This window comes from Gadus chalcogrammus, chromosome 12 (assembly GCF_026213295.1).
Source record: "Gadus chalcogrammus isolate NIFS_2021 chromosome 12, NIFS_Gcha_1.0, whole genome shotgun sequence".
Lineage (NCBI taxonomy): Eukaryota > Metazoa > Chordata > Actinopteri > Gadiformes > Gadidae > Gadus > Gadus chalcogrammus.
In genome coordinates, this window is record NC_079423.1 from 13,594,300 (window position 1) to 13,609,142 (window position 14,843).

Sequence of the window (14,843 nt, forward strand, 5' to 3'; positions counted from 1 at the left end):
AGGTCGAGGGAATGTTTGCTGGGCTCTTAATGTGTTGTGTATTGTGTCTATTGCTGTAGTGTTGTTTATTTGCCTTTTGTTTGAGTGTTTGTATGCATTCATTTTTTCAAAGCGTCTTTGAGTACCAAGAATAGCGCTGTAAAAAAAATACCTGTAGGCTACCACCAAACAGGTATAGCCTGTACCTGTTTGGTGGGCGTTCTTTAACTGGTAATTGTAATCCGATCCGACAAGACGGAACTGACCATGCTTATTTGAATAGGTGGTGCCAGTAAACGTAGGCTACTGACAACAACACATGACCAAATTAGCACAAGGACTTTTTCTGAAGACGAAGAACAACACCATCTAAACGACTCCCACAAGCCCCAAAAACATTATAAGGTGAGTACAACGAATAGAAGAAAGGTGATGATTTTTTACTAATGATTAGCCTACTATCCATAATACATACATTTAGGCAGACCAGATCCCAATTCACCAGATGTGGGACAAAGGCTACCTTTGTGTGGGACAATGTGGGATACCAATGCATTGAGATAGTCTTAAAAATAGTCTATATATATATAGAGACTATATATTCTTCTGCCCCTTTGCTTATACCAATATGCTTTGCTATCTGGTTGATTCAATAGGCCTATACGTAACAGCCTGCAAATAAAAACGTAACAAAAATATCTTATTTAAATGGCACTTTTCCAAGTTCTCTCACATGAGAAAACATAAGCATGGAGCTTTCTTTCATACTTTTCAGATGAAAAGACTCGCCTGGCACTGGTTTCACACAGGGAAAGATATAGTTTCCCAGTCTTTATTGTACTTGCATTTCCTCTTGCCGTAGCCTACGGGTAGTGCTTTCCTCAATCTCCTGCTGCATGCCGTTCTTTAATTCAGACGTGAACAGAAGTGTTGGTGGGCGCGCCCTTAATTTGCGTCCGCGTCCAAGTTCGATTGACATGATCAAACGGCCCGCACCGTCCCCTGATGACAGCCCCACTGTCTCCGCACACAGCTATTTGATTGGCTCTGTGAACACATAATCCATAACATTTTGAGCTGATATGTTTTCTATATTTACTCTGAAGTCTGTTTGAATGATTCCCCAAATGTACCCCTCTAACTGAAATGCATCTTTCGGGGAGATTCAATTAACCACACAAAGTCCGTCATCTAATGAAAAATATCTATCCATCATATTTTTTCATGCTGGCTGGAGGTTAATATTTCCCAATACCTACTCATCTGTAGTATGTATATGCTCCACCTTTTACCTAAACATCACCTGCCCCTTCATATCGCTTAACGGATACGTGACTCCATATCCTTCAGTTAGTTTCTCAGAGTCAAAAAGAGAAATGATGTGTCTTGTGAATAATGTATTTGGAGGAGGATATTAAGTATTTACTACAGGATTGTGATTTTACCTTCGGTACTCACATAGAATCCACATGTGTTTGTGTCTAGGTCTCAATTCTACTATGAATGAGGAGAAAGAGGAACATGGCCGCAAGAGCAAAGACCAGAAGAGGTATAAGAAGAAGATCTCTAACTGCCTGTGACTGTTGTCCATCTCAGAGCTCAGCAGTGATATATCATGAGACTTTCGTTAGTCCGAATAAAAGCTGTTTGTTTGTTGTGTTGAAGCCCAGAGCAGCAGGAGAGAGCCTACTCCCCTGGACCCAGCTGTGTCTCCATGAAGAGTGACTGGTCTATGCATCATCCTGTTACTTTTCAAGATGAACACCCTTACAGAGAGGAGAGGTAGGAGTTTAAAACAGATCAGTTTGTTGTTATCAGACTTTACTGGTACTAATGTTTACAGGTCAGGAGAAATACGTGTGTGTGTGTGTGTGTGTGTGTGTGTGTGTGTGTGTGTGTGTGTGTGTGTGTGTGTGTGTGTGTGTGTGTGTGTGTGTGTGTGTGTGTGTGTGTGTGTGTGTGTGTGTTGAGGAATGTAAGGATTTATCCAAGATAATTAAAATACAGCATCTATAAATCCACCTTACATTCCGGTTCTTGTTTTTCTAGAAGAGTCCAGCAGGAGAGAGCCGACTCCCCTGGACCCAGCTGTGTCTCCATGAAGAGTGACTGGTCTATGCATCATCCTGTTACTTTTCAAGATGAACACCCTTACAGAGAGGAGAGGTAGGAGTTTAAAACAGATCAGTTTGTTGTTATCAGACTTTACTGGTACTGATGTTTACAGGTCAGGAGAAATATGTGTGTGTGTGTGTGTGTGTGTGTGTGTGTGTGTGTGTGTGTGTGTGTGTGTGTGTGTGTGTGTGTGTGTGTGTGTGTGTGTGTGTGTGTGTGTGTGTGTGTGTGTGTGTGTGTGTGTGTGTGTGTGTGCTGGGCCGTTGCACCAAATCCTGGGCCCCTATACAAGAGGTACTGATGGGCCCCCCTGCGCTGAATCGTTGACGGGGGGGGGGGGGGGGGTAGGGATCAATTGTTGACGGGGGGACAGGGGGGCGGGTGGTAGGGAGCAATTGTTGACGGGGGGGGGGGAGACGTGGCCGTGTGCGACTCCTAACACTATGGGCTGGTAGATAATTTTTTCTTTTTTTTTTTTTTTTGCCATGGGCCCCCCCTCTGCCTTGGGCACCCCACAACTGTCTCACTTTCCCCCGCAGTCCGTCGGCCCTGTGTGTGTGTGTGTGTGTGTGTGTGTGTGTGTGTGTGTGTGTGTGTGTGTGTGTGTGTGTGTGTGTGTGTGTGTGTGTGTGTGTGTGTGTGTGTGTGTGTGTGTGTGTTGAGAAAAGGTCCAAGATTATTAAAACACAGCATCTATCAATTAATCACCTTACATTCGTGTTCTTTTTTTTCTAGAAGTGTCCAGCAGGAGAGAGAAGACGTGGATAGTAAGAAAGTGGAGCAGGTGATGTGGGGAGGTAAGAGACTCTTATATTAAGTATCAGTTTAAATGGTTTGATCCAGATATGCAGGGGTATTGTGGGGGGATCAGGTGGAATGGTTTCATCCAGATATGTAGGGTTATCGTGGGGGTATCAGGTGAAATGGTTTGATCCAAATATGTATGGTTATTGTGGGGTTATCAGTTTAAATGGTTTGATCCAGAGCCATTATAGGTCAATCAAAGGGGTGGGCAACTTTCATAGTGGGAAAGGCCACTAAAGTTTCATACATTGTCCGCTAGATTGCGCACCTGCCCTCTCACCAGTAGCATACTGTCAACCCCACAACTCAAAATGCCTCTACTAGTTCCAAATATATTTATAATAATACAAAACATTAGCAATTATTATTGAGTGTAATTTCATTTCAAATTATTTGAGTGATGCTTCTATTTCTTACTTACTATGTATGAATTTAAATAAAGCGTTACTAATTAACACACACAAATCCACATCCCTGAGTGCTAAATAAGCATTTCAGTGTATTATTGTGTCCTAAAAGTATGACAAAAGTAATTTATAATGAAGGGTTTTTAACTGCATCTCCACATGCCTCTGACGTCTTTCAAATTGGCATGTATGATCAATTATCCATTCAAATGCATTTAATAATGCTTTTATTACATTCATGTATAACTTAATTAAAGCTCTACTATGCCTGCTGCCACAACGTTATTGGACCATGTGGAGGCGGGACAACATTACAGAAGCACTTGTTGTTTAAGAGCGCGCTCTATTGGTGGATTGTAGTAATTACAACGGATCATGTTAATTTGTGTCCTTTCACTATCATCTATCCCGCGGGCCGTATTAAAGGGACACTGTGTAAAAATTACTCCCATCTAGTGGTACAATTGTATATTGTACTAATAGTGCTCGCTTGTTCAAAAGCTACGCTAGGCAGTATGTGCCAAGAAGCTGTGTCTGTGTCCAATACTACCTCATCGAGTCATTCGAGTGATGATGAGGTTCGATATTTCAAACAAATTTCAAACTGCATTGAATCATTAGTGTAAGCTAATGATGGATGAGTAATTGCTCCTCGAGCAAGATAGTGAATTATTTCAGTCATCATTCACGCTTGCTCAGAGTGAAAACGTGTTTGCATTTCCTGTACCACGTAGTGCTTTTTGTCCCTCTCGGCAGTTCATAGACCGGAAGAACATGGTAGCCTCCATGAAGCTTACCCGTCCTATGTAACTACATATTAATTATTCTTCGCTCAGGAGGATAAGTGGCAGAGATAATTTTACACCAATGAGGACTTATTTATGAATGAATACGTTGATATGAGGTAATAAATGACTTGATGATTACACAGTGTCCCTTTAAGTGACCCACGTCAACAGTTGCCAATGTCTGGTCTCTGAGGTTAAAGAATGTTAAACAATAAACTGCAGATCAGCAGCAGAATAACTCTTGAGATATCATCATAGAAAGTCACTTTCTTCTGATATTCAACAATGATATCACTACTTAGCATGTTATGAGACTCATAATATGTATCTTTGCATGATATTGATGAGAAAATATTGTGTTCGAATATGTGTACTGGTTTTTCTAATCTAGGAACTGTTGCGGTCGAGTGCCAACATAAAATCAAGTCTCGTCTGAAGAAGAAGTTCAGGTGTGTGTTTGAGGGAATCGCTAAAGCAGGACAGCCAACGGGTCTGAATGACTTCTACACAGAGCTCTCCATCACAGAGAGAGGCAGTGGAGAGGTCAACCAGGAACATGAGGTCAGACTGATTGAAAAAGCTTCCAGGAAACTAGCAAAGGAGGAAACACCAATAAAATGTGAAGACATCTTTAATCCCTTACCTGGACGAGATCAGTCAATCAGAACAATCATGACAACTGGAGTGGCTGGTATTGGAAAAACCGTCTTAACACACAAGTTCACTCTGGACTGGGCTGAAGGAAAACACAACCACGACATACACTTCACATTTCTCCTCACTTTCAGAAAGCTGAATTTACTGAAAGGGAAAGAGATTAGCTTCGTGGAACTTCTTCATCACTTCTTTATTGAAACCAAAGAAGCAGGAATCTGCGGATACGATAAGTTCCAAATCGTCTTCATCTTGGATGGTCTGGATGAGTGTCGACTTCCTCTGGACTTCCAGAACAACCCGGTCTGGACTGATGTTACAAAGCCAACCTCGGTGGATGTGATGCTGACCAACCTCATCAGGGGCAACCTGCTTCCCTCCGCTCGCATCTGGATAACCACACGACCGGCGGCAGCCAATCAGATCCCTGCTGAGTGTGTTGACATGGTGACAGAAGTGAGAGGGTTCACCGACCCACGGAAGGAGGAGTACTTCCGGAAGAGATTCAGAGAGGAGACACTGGCCAGCACAATCATCTCTCACGTCAAGGAATCTCGAAGCCTCCACATCATGTGTCACATCCCAGTCTTCTGTTGGATCACTGCTACAGTTCTTGAGGACTTCTTCAAAACATCCCAGAGAGGAGAAGAGGTGCCCAAGACCGTGACTCAGATGTACAGCCACTTCCTGAGGGTTCAGTCCAAACAAGGGGACAGGAAGTATCGTGGGAGAGCGGAAACAGATACAAACTGGAGTTCAGAGAGCAGGGAGATAATCGTTTCTCTGGGAAAACTGGCTTTTAACCAGCTGGAGAAAGGCAACCTGATCTTCTACGAGGCAGACCTGGCAGAGTGTGACATCGATGTAAGAGAAGCCTCAGTGTCCTCAGGAGTGTTCACCCAGGTCTTTAAAGAGGAGTGTGGGCTGTACCAGGACAAGGTGTTCTGCTTTGTCCATCTGAGCCTCCAGGAGTTTCTGGCTGCCCTTCATGTCTTTCTGTACTTCATCGACACTGGGATCAATCTGCTCTCAGAAGAACAACCAACCTCTAGGGATAATGAACTCCTCCTCTACCAGAGTGCTGTGGACAAGGCCTTACAGAGTAAGAATGGACACCTGGACTTGTTCCTCCGATTCCTCCTGGGCCTTTCTCTAGAGACCAATCAAATGCTCCTACGAGGTCTACTGAGATGGACAGGAAGTGGCTCACAGACCAATTGGAAAACTGTGTCCTACATCAAAGAGAAGCTGAGTGAAGATCTCTCTCCAGAGAGAAGCATCAATCTGTTCCACTGTCTGAAAGAGCTGAATGATAGTTCTCTAGTGGAGGAGATCCAACAGTACCTGACATCAGGAAGACTCTCCAGAAAAAAACTCTCCCCTGCTCAGTGGTCTGCTCTGGTCTTCATCTTAATGTCATCTGAGGAGGAACTGGACGTTTTTGACCTGAAGAAATACTCTGCTTCAGAGGAGGGTCTTCGGAGGCTGCTGCCAGTGGTCAAAGCCTCCAAAATATCTCTGTAGGTTTACTATTATCATGTAATACAATTCGCCCAACACCATATACTTAATTCTAGAATATAAAAGTTAAAATAACATTTAAAACATCTCTGTAAGTCCCCTTATGAGGACCCTTATTAACATGTATTACAAAACACACAACCCAATATGAACAATTAATATTAATTTAGAAAACATTCCACAGAGCTATTATTATATTTATTACAATGCTAAATTAACCTTTTTAATATCACATTTTTTCATTAAACGGTTTTAGTTCTAATAAAACATTTAAACACAGTTCCTAACATGCCCCCTTTTATTTTGTGTGAAGGCTAATTGACTGTCAGCTGTCAGAGAGATGCTGTGAAGCTCTGGCCTCAGTTCTCAGCTCCAACTCCTCTAGTCTGAGAGGGCTGGACCTGAGTATCAATGATCTTCAGGATTCAGGAGTGAAGCAGCTCTCTACTGGACTGGGGAATCAACACTGTACACTGGAAACTCTAAGGTCAGTTTAACTCAATGTGCAAACAGTTACACAAAATGGTTCCATATCAGTCATCATCATTTTTATTCCGACAGCTCAATATATAAATTGATAGGAATAACTCAACACATTTCTATTTTTGTTGCCATGACAGTATTAGGTCTACGTTTTTTAATTATATTTTACTGATGTAAGATGTTTGTTGTTTTATTCCTATTCTACTCTTTACCATGTAGTCATGAAAAGTAATGTGGTGTTTACAGCTGTTTAGTAAAGTTTTATAACAGCCTCTTCCTAAAACAGGCTTTTTCAGGTCAGTATAAACGTTTTGTTGAATATGTGTACATATTTTTGATGGCTAACTATTACCATTTGAAGATATATCTTTTTACATTGGCTGAATTGCTTCTGTATTCATAATAGGGGAAAAAAAAGAGTAAAAGACTTGCGTTGTTAAAAACAGTTCCTCACATGTTCCTGTTTATTTTGTGGGAAGGCTGAATGGCTGTCATCTGTCAGAGCGATGCTGTGAAGCTCTGGCCTCAGTTCTCAGCTCCAACTCCTCCAGTCTGAGAGAGCTGGACCTGAGTACCAATGATCTGCAGGATTCAGGAGTGAAGCTGCTCTCTGCTGGACTGGGGAGTCCACACTGTACCCTGGAAACTCTCAGGTCAGTTTTACTCAATGTGCATACAGTTACATAAAAAGGTTCCATATTAGAGAACATGTAACAGATTTAAATCCATACAAATTAAAACAAACTCCTAAATATAGCATATTCATTAGAATAACTAATCATAACTAATATTAACTGTGTGTGTGTGTGTGTGGGTGTGTGTGTGTGTGTGTGTGTGTGTGTGTGTGTGTGTGTGTGTGTGTGTGTGTGTGTGTGTGTGTGTGTGTGTGTGTGTAGGTTGTCTGGCTGCATGGTCACACAGATAGGCTGTGCTTCTCTGGCCTCAGCTCTGAACTCCAACCCCTCCCATCTGAGAGAGCTGGACCTGAGCTATAATCACCCAGGAGACTCAGGAGCTGCGCTGCTCTCTGCTGGACAGAAGGATCAAAGCTGGAGACTGGACACTCTCAGGTATGGGGAGGACAGCTAAACACTCAGTGACAATGTCTCCAATAAGGATGAAGTGGTTCCAAAGCTGTAACTCATCTGGTGTAGAAAGCTATGAGGCAGAATTTTAATGTAAATATTTCCATGTTTAAAGGTTGGGTAGGTGATTTGCGAAACGCCAGCAGATTTTGAAAATACACAACTCAAATGGTCCTACCCCCTCTCCTTCAACGCTGACTCTGACTCCACCCATTCCAAGTACCTGGACGCGCAATCATGCACGAGCGCGAACAGAGATGCGCGAGAGCGAGCCAGGCTAGCGTAGGTTTTCGTTTAACAACATGGCACTACATTCAGCTGTAAGTTGCACCCAGTACCGCGGGAAGTAGGGGTGCTGGGGGTGCTGCAACACCCCCTGTCCGAGGCCCTGTCTTATCACAGAAAACGATCATTTCTAAAAACTCCGGCCAAAGTGGAGATTTCTGAAAACGCCGGTTATGTGTTGTCGAGTCAACGGGGAGAAACGGGATTTTAGGTTCTGAAGCGTCACATTATGCACCAGGAAATGCTTAACGTCATGTGAGCGCCCGCTGTACCGTATTGGTCCGAATATAAACACAAACCCCATTGTAAGACGACCTATATTTGGAAAAAAGATTTGAAGACCAGATCCGGTTTTTATGAATAAATAAATTGTATTCATTGAAATAATATACGAAAATAAAAAGGCATCGAATAAAACACTGCATTGCCACTAAACAGTAGTGCAAATAGGCCGTACTGATGTGTACACCAAAGACTATTCCTGACACTCCTCTGCCCCGCTGTGTTCGCTCTGGCTGTGGTCGCTCCGAACTGTTTCGGCCCGTGGCAAAGCGAGTCATCCTCGCTGCTGTCCAAGGCATTTTGAGACGCAGCATTTATTTAATGCTCATATGACCTAGTGCTGAAAAAAGGTTATATGAAAAAGTGTGAGGGTAGCGGTGGTGCGCTAAACTTGTTCTGTGAGCAGCTGGATGTGAACGATCGATTTTCAACTGTGCGCGCATGCACTGGTGTAATTGAGCTGCGCTGCTATACATCTTTTTTATCAATGTGAGTTGCGAGTCTAGTGCAGACTGAGTTGTTTTTTTTCCAGCACCCCCTGCTGAGAATACGTTCTCGCTGCTATGGTTGCACCAGATGTTATAAACATTAAACGGTCACATAAATCATTACTATTTTTAGAAAATGTATGTTTGTTTCATATAATTGTATTGGAAGTCCTGGTTTTCACTAGGGTTGCCGCGGTGTGGACATTTTCACACCGAGTAATACACTCGTCTCCACACCGGTATTACCGAGTATAAACGGTATAAACTTTGAAACTAGGTCAACCGCCACACAAGCATCAGTTTTTAGACCCTTCTCGTCCTTCAGTTGCCGCCAACGTTCGAAAGCAGTGCCTAGGATTATTCTTGATTTCAGTTTTTCTCTTTCAGCGTTTTTATTATCAATTACTCTCTGAAAAAGAGTTTTCCTTCTCTTTGCTGGTGGTGGTGGTGGGGATGGTGGCGTCTTGTCTGCCATGGAAATTGTCTTCTACTGCTAGGTCCAAATGTGGATTAACTAGTTCCAGTAGCTACCGCAGGATAACAACAAACAGGAGCTTGCTCTGGGTCACGAGTACTGCACGAAGGGGTCGCGCGCGGGGCGCGGGGGAGGGGGAGTGCAGTACGACCGTTTGATTGACGTACTTACTGTCCAATTCAACGAGGTGGCAATCCAAATGATTGGCTGGAGTTTTTCGAGCCCTGCCCGTTCCACAGATGATTGACTTGTTTAATTTTCATGTCAGTACTTCTAACTCAGTGGTTGTAAGCGGGTTATGATAAGGATTTCAAGTAATTTTGCAAAAATGGCCAAAAAAGCGAATCACCTACCCAACCTTTAAATAAACATGCTGCTCTCACTTTGTTTACCCCCAGTGTGGAGCACGGTGGAGTGTGGAGGCTGAAGCCAGGTCTAAAGAAGTGTAAGTGTCTGTTTAGTTTGATTCATCACAATACAAACAAACTATTGAGATGGAAAGTCCATCTATACAGCAGTAGAAGATATTTTAAAACAATTTTTAGGCTTACTATTATAAATATTAGTACAGTTGAGTATCGGTATTCGGTATCTGGTAAGGATTAAAAAACGATTGCTTGAATTATTGCTTGTGAAGTCCATTTCAGTACCTATCAGATGATATATTTTTCTATGTTAATGTTTGTGTGGATACATCATCAGCAAAAAAGTGGCAGATAGGGAATAAGAGGTATTCAAAAAAAGTAGTGATGATGATGAATAATGGGATAGCAGCCTAATCAAGTCCTGTTCTACCGTCAGATGCCTGTGAACTCACATTGGACCCAAACACAGCCCACAGACATCTCTCTGTGTCTGAGGACCACAGAGAGGTGACACAGCGTGGGAAGGCACAGATATATCCTGATCACCCAGAGAGATTTGACGACTGTGAGCAGGTGTTGTGTAGAGAGGGTCTGACTGGCCGCTGTTATTGGGAGGTAGAATGGAAAGGAGATGTTTATATAGGAGTGACATACAGAGGGATCACGAGAGGATTAAGTCAACACAGCGAGCTTGGAGGAAACGACAAGTCCTGGAGTCTTCATTGTTCTGTTGATTGTTACTCTGCCTGGTACAACAACAGTAGTACAGTCATAGATCTCCCCCCAGCTGGCTTTACCAGAGTAGGAGTGTATCTAGACCGGCCCGCTGGCACTCTGTCCTTCTACAGAGTGACCCCAGATGTAGGAGGGTCCTCAGACACCCTGACGCACATCCACACCTTCCAGTCCAAATTCACCCAGGAGGACCTCCTCCCTGGGTTTTGGTATGGGAGATCTGGATCCTCTGTGTCTCTGTGTCGGTGGTAGTGACACACACACGCTCTCACTCCCTCACACACTCACTCACTCACTCACTCACTCACTCACTCACTCACTCACTCACTCACTCACTCACTCACTCACTCACTCACTCACTCACTCACTCACTCACTCACTCACTCACTCACTCACTCACTCACTCACTCACTCACTCACTCACTCACATTAAAACACACACGCAAATCTTTATAATGTTGATGCATGATTTTGGACCATATGGAAATCCCAGGTCTTCAGGAAATGTTTGTGGTCGCTCTGTCATAATTCAGCTTAATATTCAATATATTGTTGATAATGGCACACTCAGAAAATGAAAATGTCATCCGGCACTGCATGTAAAAAAGGTTGCTTGACTCCTGTTCTACAGAGTGTCAGATGTGGCAGGGTCCATAGAAACACTGACACACATCCACACCTTCAAGTCCACATCCACAGAGAAACCTCCTCCCTGTGCTAGGGTTATGGGGTGAAGGTTCCTCAGTGCCTTTGTGTGGCCTGACATTGACATTGACATTGGCATGCGTATAAATCACCTTAAAAGGCTAACGTCTTGTTAGGGGCGGGTTCGTGGACGAGGCAGTCGAAAACAGAGAGAAGTTGTTACCAGGGGAAGCGCAAAGTTGGAAAACTGTCTCGAAGATGTCCGAACAGTTGTTGGTGGATTTGTGTTCTTTGGCGTAAATCAGTTTGGGGTTTTCTCTCTTGGAGGAATTTGTGTTCACACTACCTCAGCAACGATCTCGCAAGGAGTCCTAGCCCTGCTGAGATTGTTTCCTTCCTGTTCGCATTTGAACTACTGGGCAGAGCAGCAGGGCTAAAACTAAAGGCTATGCAAAGAATCGCTTTTCCTATATCGTCTCAGGTCGGATTGTGTGCTCACTCCTATAATCACAATAGCTTTTCTGTATATGAATGAATTGTCACCCCCACCAAATATACGTCGGTAGCTAGAGTTTCTAATACCAGCCCTAGGACTTGTGTTACACATATTGTTTATTTGTCTTATTTTATTGAATCCGTGTTTACTGTGGGGTTTAAGTCTGTTTTTTATTAACCTGTATATATCGTGTGTAACGAGGCAGAGTCCCGTGTTTGTTTTCCTTTTTGCTTTGTTTAATAACCTTTTAGTTCAAGTTTTGGTTTACTTATGTTAGATTGTAACCTGTGTGAATACTCCTGTTCCTGTTGCCTGGTTTAGTTTTGCTGTTGGACTTTTTGCATGTGAAAATCGTTGCTTCTTGGAATACCTTGATTTAATTTACTACGTCGATACACTTATTTTTCTAGAAGTTGTTTGCCTGATCTTTTACTTTTCTGAGTGAAACATGCAGTAGCTTAACGTTGGCACACGCATAGTAATAGTAATATAGTAGTGAGTAGGGGGTTGTTTAAAAGTGAAACGTCATGAAACGTTTGTGTTTGTGAGGACCAGTTATCTTGGATTATATGCATCTGGACCCACGGAGAGACATACAACACTATTATATTTGTGTTGATTAAATACTTGCATCCACTCCAAATGCTACATTTTATTTGGCTTCTGAAAAGTGTAGCATGATAGATCATCATAGGGTCACCTAAGAAGGTCATATGTTTTGAAAATGGAAAATGGAACACGATTTAAAGCAGATTTGATATTGTTAATAAATGCAAGTAGCCTTTGGGAAAGACTGAGGATTGATGTTCCTGTTGTGAATGACTTTAAACTGAATAAAGATATACATTTTTTGGTCGTGTTTATTGTCGTCTTACTTCTCTATCATACTTAAACAACTCAGTGAGCCAACTGAATGTTCTTGTGTGTTCCGCCGATGACTTGCCGTTTCTTAAGCTAAAATTTAGCAGATGTTTCTCCAGAGCCCAGCTGGAATTTCTTTCCAGTAACAGTTCAAAGATTTAAAGGTAATAATATAAAAAAAAGAGCTTTCAGCTATAGCTCCTCCCTGCCTTGACACCTCCTTCATTGTTTTCCTTATTAGTGCCCTTTATCCCTTTTTGTTTCCTTGGTTACTTCCCTTTGAAAAAGGTACCCAAAGTGGCAAGCAGTGGGTTAAAATGTGCTCCTAAACGGTAAAATCCCTTTCATTACTCACCTCAGCAATGGAACTCTCAATGTCCCTGCATTCTTCCCCTACCTCACTTTCAAGCTAGATGTAAAGAGAGGTGGTGGAAGGATAATTATTTATTGAGAAGCATATATTCTTTCAAATACAACTGATTTGAAATACCATGCTGGGACTTTGCAAATTAGGCTACCCAAAGTTCGAAGCAGCATGCCCAAAATTGCTCCTTAAACAACTATCTGATGGGGAAGCAACTGCAAACAATATTTGTGACCCAGTCTATTCATGGGACAGCCAGGCTTTTATCTTTCAGAACGGGGAGCCCCTGGCCATGACAAGGGACTCAGCTGTAAGCTTAATGAAGTTAACTGATTACTACCAGCGATTACTTACTTTTCAAATATGCAGACGGAGAGATAGCTGATGCTAGTCAGTTCCACACTGCTCTGAAGCGCTGCATTGAAAAGTGCCAGGATGATTTCTACCAAAAGGTTCAAGAGAAACAAGCTGAAGTCCTCATCAAAGAGCTGGAGCAGGAAATGAAATTGGTTATGAACGATGGTCACAAAGAACGACTGAAATGCTTTATATTTGCCCATGTAAAGGTGTTTCAGCTGGTAATAGACACTGGATGGGATATATAATCTATGTAATGTGATACTCATGAATGTTATCAACTCATTTTAAGGCAAATAAAACATTTCAGTACCAAGAGAGGGCTTGAGATCATTTTCTGGCAGGAGGGAAACGACTGAAATGTCTTATATTTGCCTGTGTAAAGGTGTTTCAGCTGGTAATAGACACTGGGTGGGATATAATCTATGTAATGTGATACTCATGAATGTTATCAACTCATTTTAAGGCAAATAAAACATTTCAGTACCAAGGGAGGGCTTGAGATCATTTTCTGGCAGGAGGGAAATGACTGAAATGTGTCATATTTTCGCTTTAAAACGTATTACAGCTATATTACAGATAAAAGAGACTGGATTTGTTCTTATCTACCCCACATAGCCTACATGAATGTTATAGCGTCAGTTTGAACCCTAATCTATTTATTCTTCTTGAAAAATGGGTTAAATAAAAGCCCACCAAAAATTCCAATATGAGACATATTACAATGATTTTGGATTCAATTTAAAGGAAAATGCCCCGTTATTTCAGGCTAATTTCACTTCATGGTTATAGTTCACAACCCCATAGGGTCACCCAAGAAGTTTCAGAACATTCTGAGGTGGAGTTTCAAAATAAAAGCCCACCAAAAATTCCAATATGAGACATATTACATATGATCTTGGATTCAATTTAAAAGAAAATGCCCTGTTATTTCAGGCTCATTTCACTTCATGGTTATAGTTCACGACCCCATGGGATCACGCAAGGAGTTTCAGAACATTCTGATGTGGAGTTTTTAAAATAAAAGCCAACCAAAGTTTCCAATATGAGACATATTACAATGATTTTGGATTCAATTTAAAGGAAAATGCCCCGTTATTTCAGGCTCATTTCACTTCAGGGTTATAGTTCACGACCCCATAGGGTTAGGAAACTTTGGTTGGCTTTTATTTTGAAGCTCCACATCAGAATGTTCTGAGACAAGTTTCAGAACATTCTGAGGTGGAGTTTCAAAATAAAAGCCCACCAAAAATTCCAATATGAGACATATTACATATGATCTTGGATTCAATTTAAAAGAAAATGCCCTTTTATTTCAGGCTCATTTCACTTCATCGTTATAGTTCACGACCCCATGGGATCACGCAAGGAGTTTTTAAAGTACATACCACAATGGCCGTACACTTCCTTTGATAGTATTTGCTTGTATTGACTGTATTTTTGTATGTACCCGACGAATGCTTTTATTTGAAACTAGTTCTGAGACGCTATTACCGTAATGGCTAGTATATACAGGTACGGCAAAAAACTGAGTCGGCTGGCTTGACCGCCGATCTTGATGAGTCGGCTGGCTTGATTCAATTTAAAAGAAAATGCCCTGTTATTTCAGAATCCTTTCACTTCAGGGTTATAGTTCAAGACCCCATGGGGTCAG

General features: G+C 42.0%; 1 protein-coding gene across 1 annotated transcript; it reads left to right on the forward strand.

Moving 5' to 3' along the window:
- Positions 1 to 283: 283 nt before the first annotated feature.
- Positions 284 to 13,537, forward strand: LOC130393566 (NACHT, LRR and PYD domains-containing protein 14-like). Its single transcript, XM_056604249.1, has 11 exons — positions 284 to 384; positions 1,465 to 1,528; positions 1,645 to 1,761; positions 2,029 to 2,145; positions 2,830 to 2,891; positions 4,485 to 6,267; positions 6,582 to 6,755; positions 7,231 to 7,404; positions 7,648 to 7,821; positions 9,765 to 9,811; positions 10,168 to 13,537. Exons 2-11 carry the CDS (start codon positions 1,479 to 1,481, stop codon positions 10,716 to 10,718), a joined length of 3,249 nt encoding a protein of 1,082 aa, XP_056460224.1. The 5' UTR covers positions 284 to 384; positions 1,465 to 1,478; the 3' UTR covers positions 10,719 to 13,537.
- Positions 13,538 to 14,843: the final 1,306 nt, after the last annotated feature.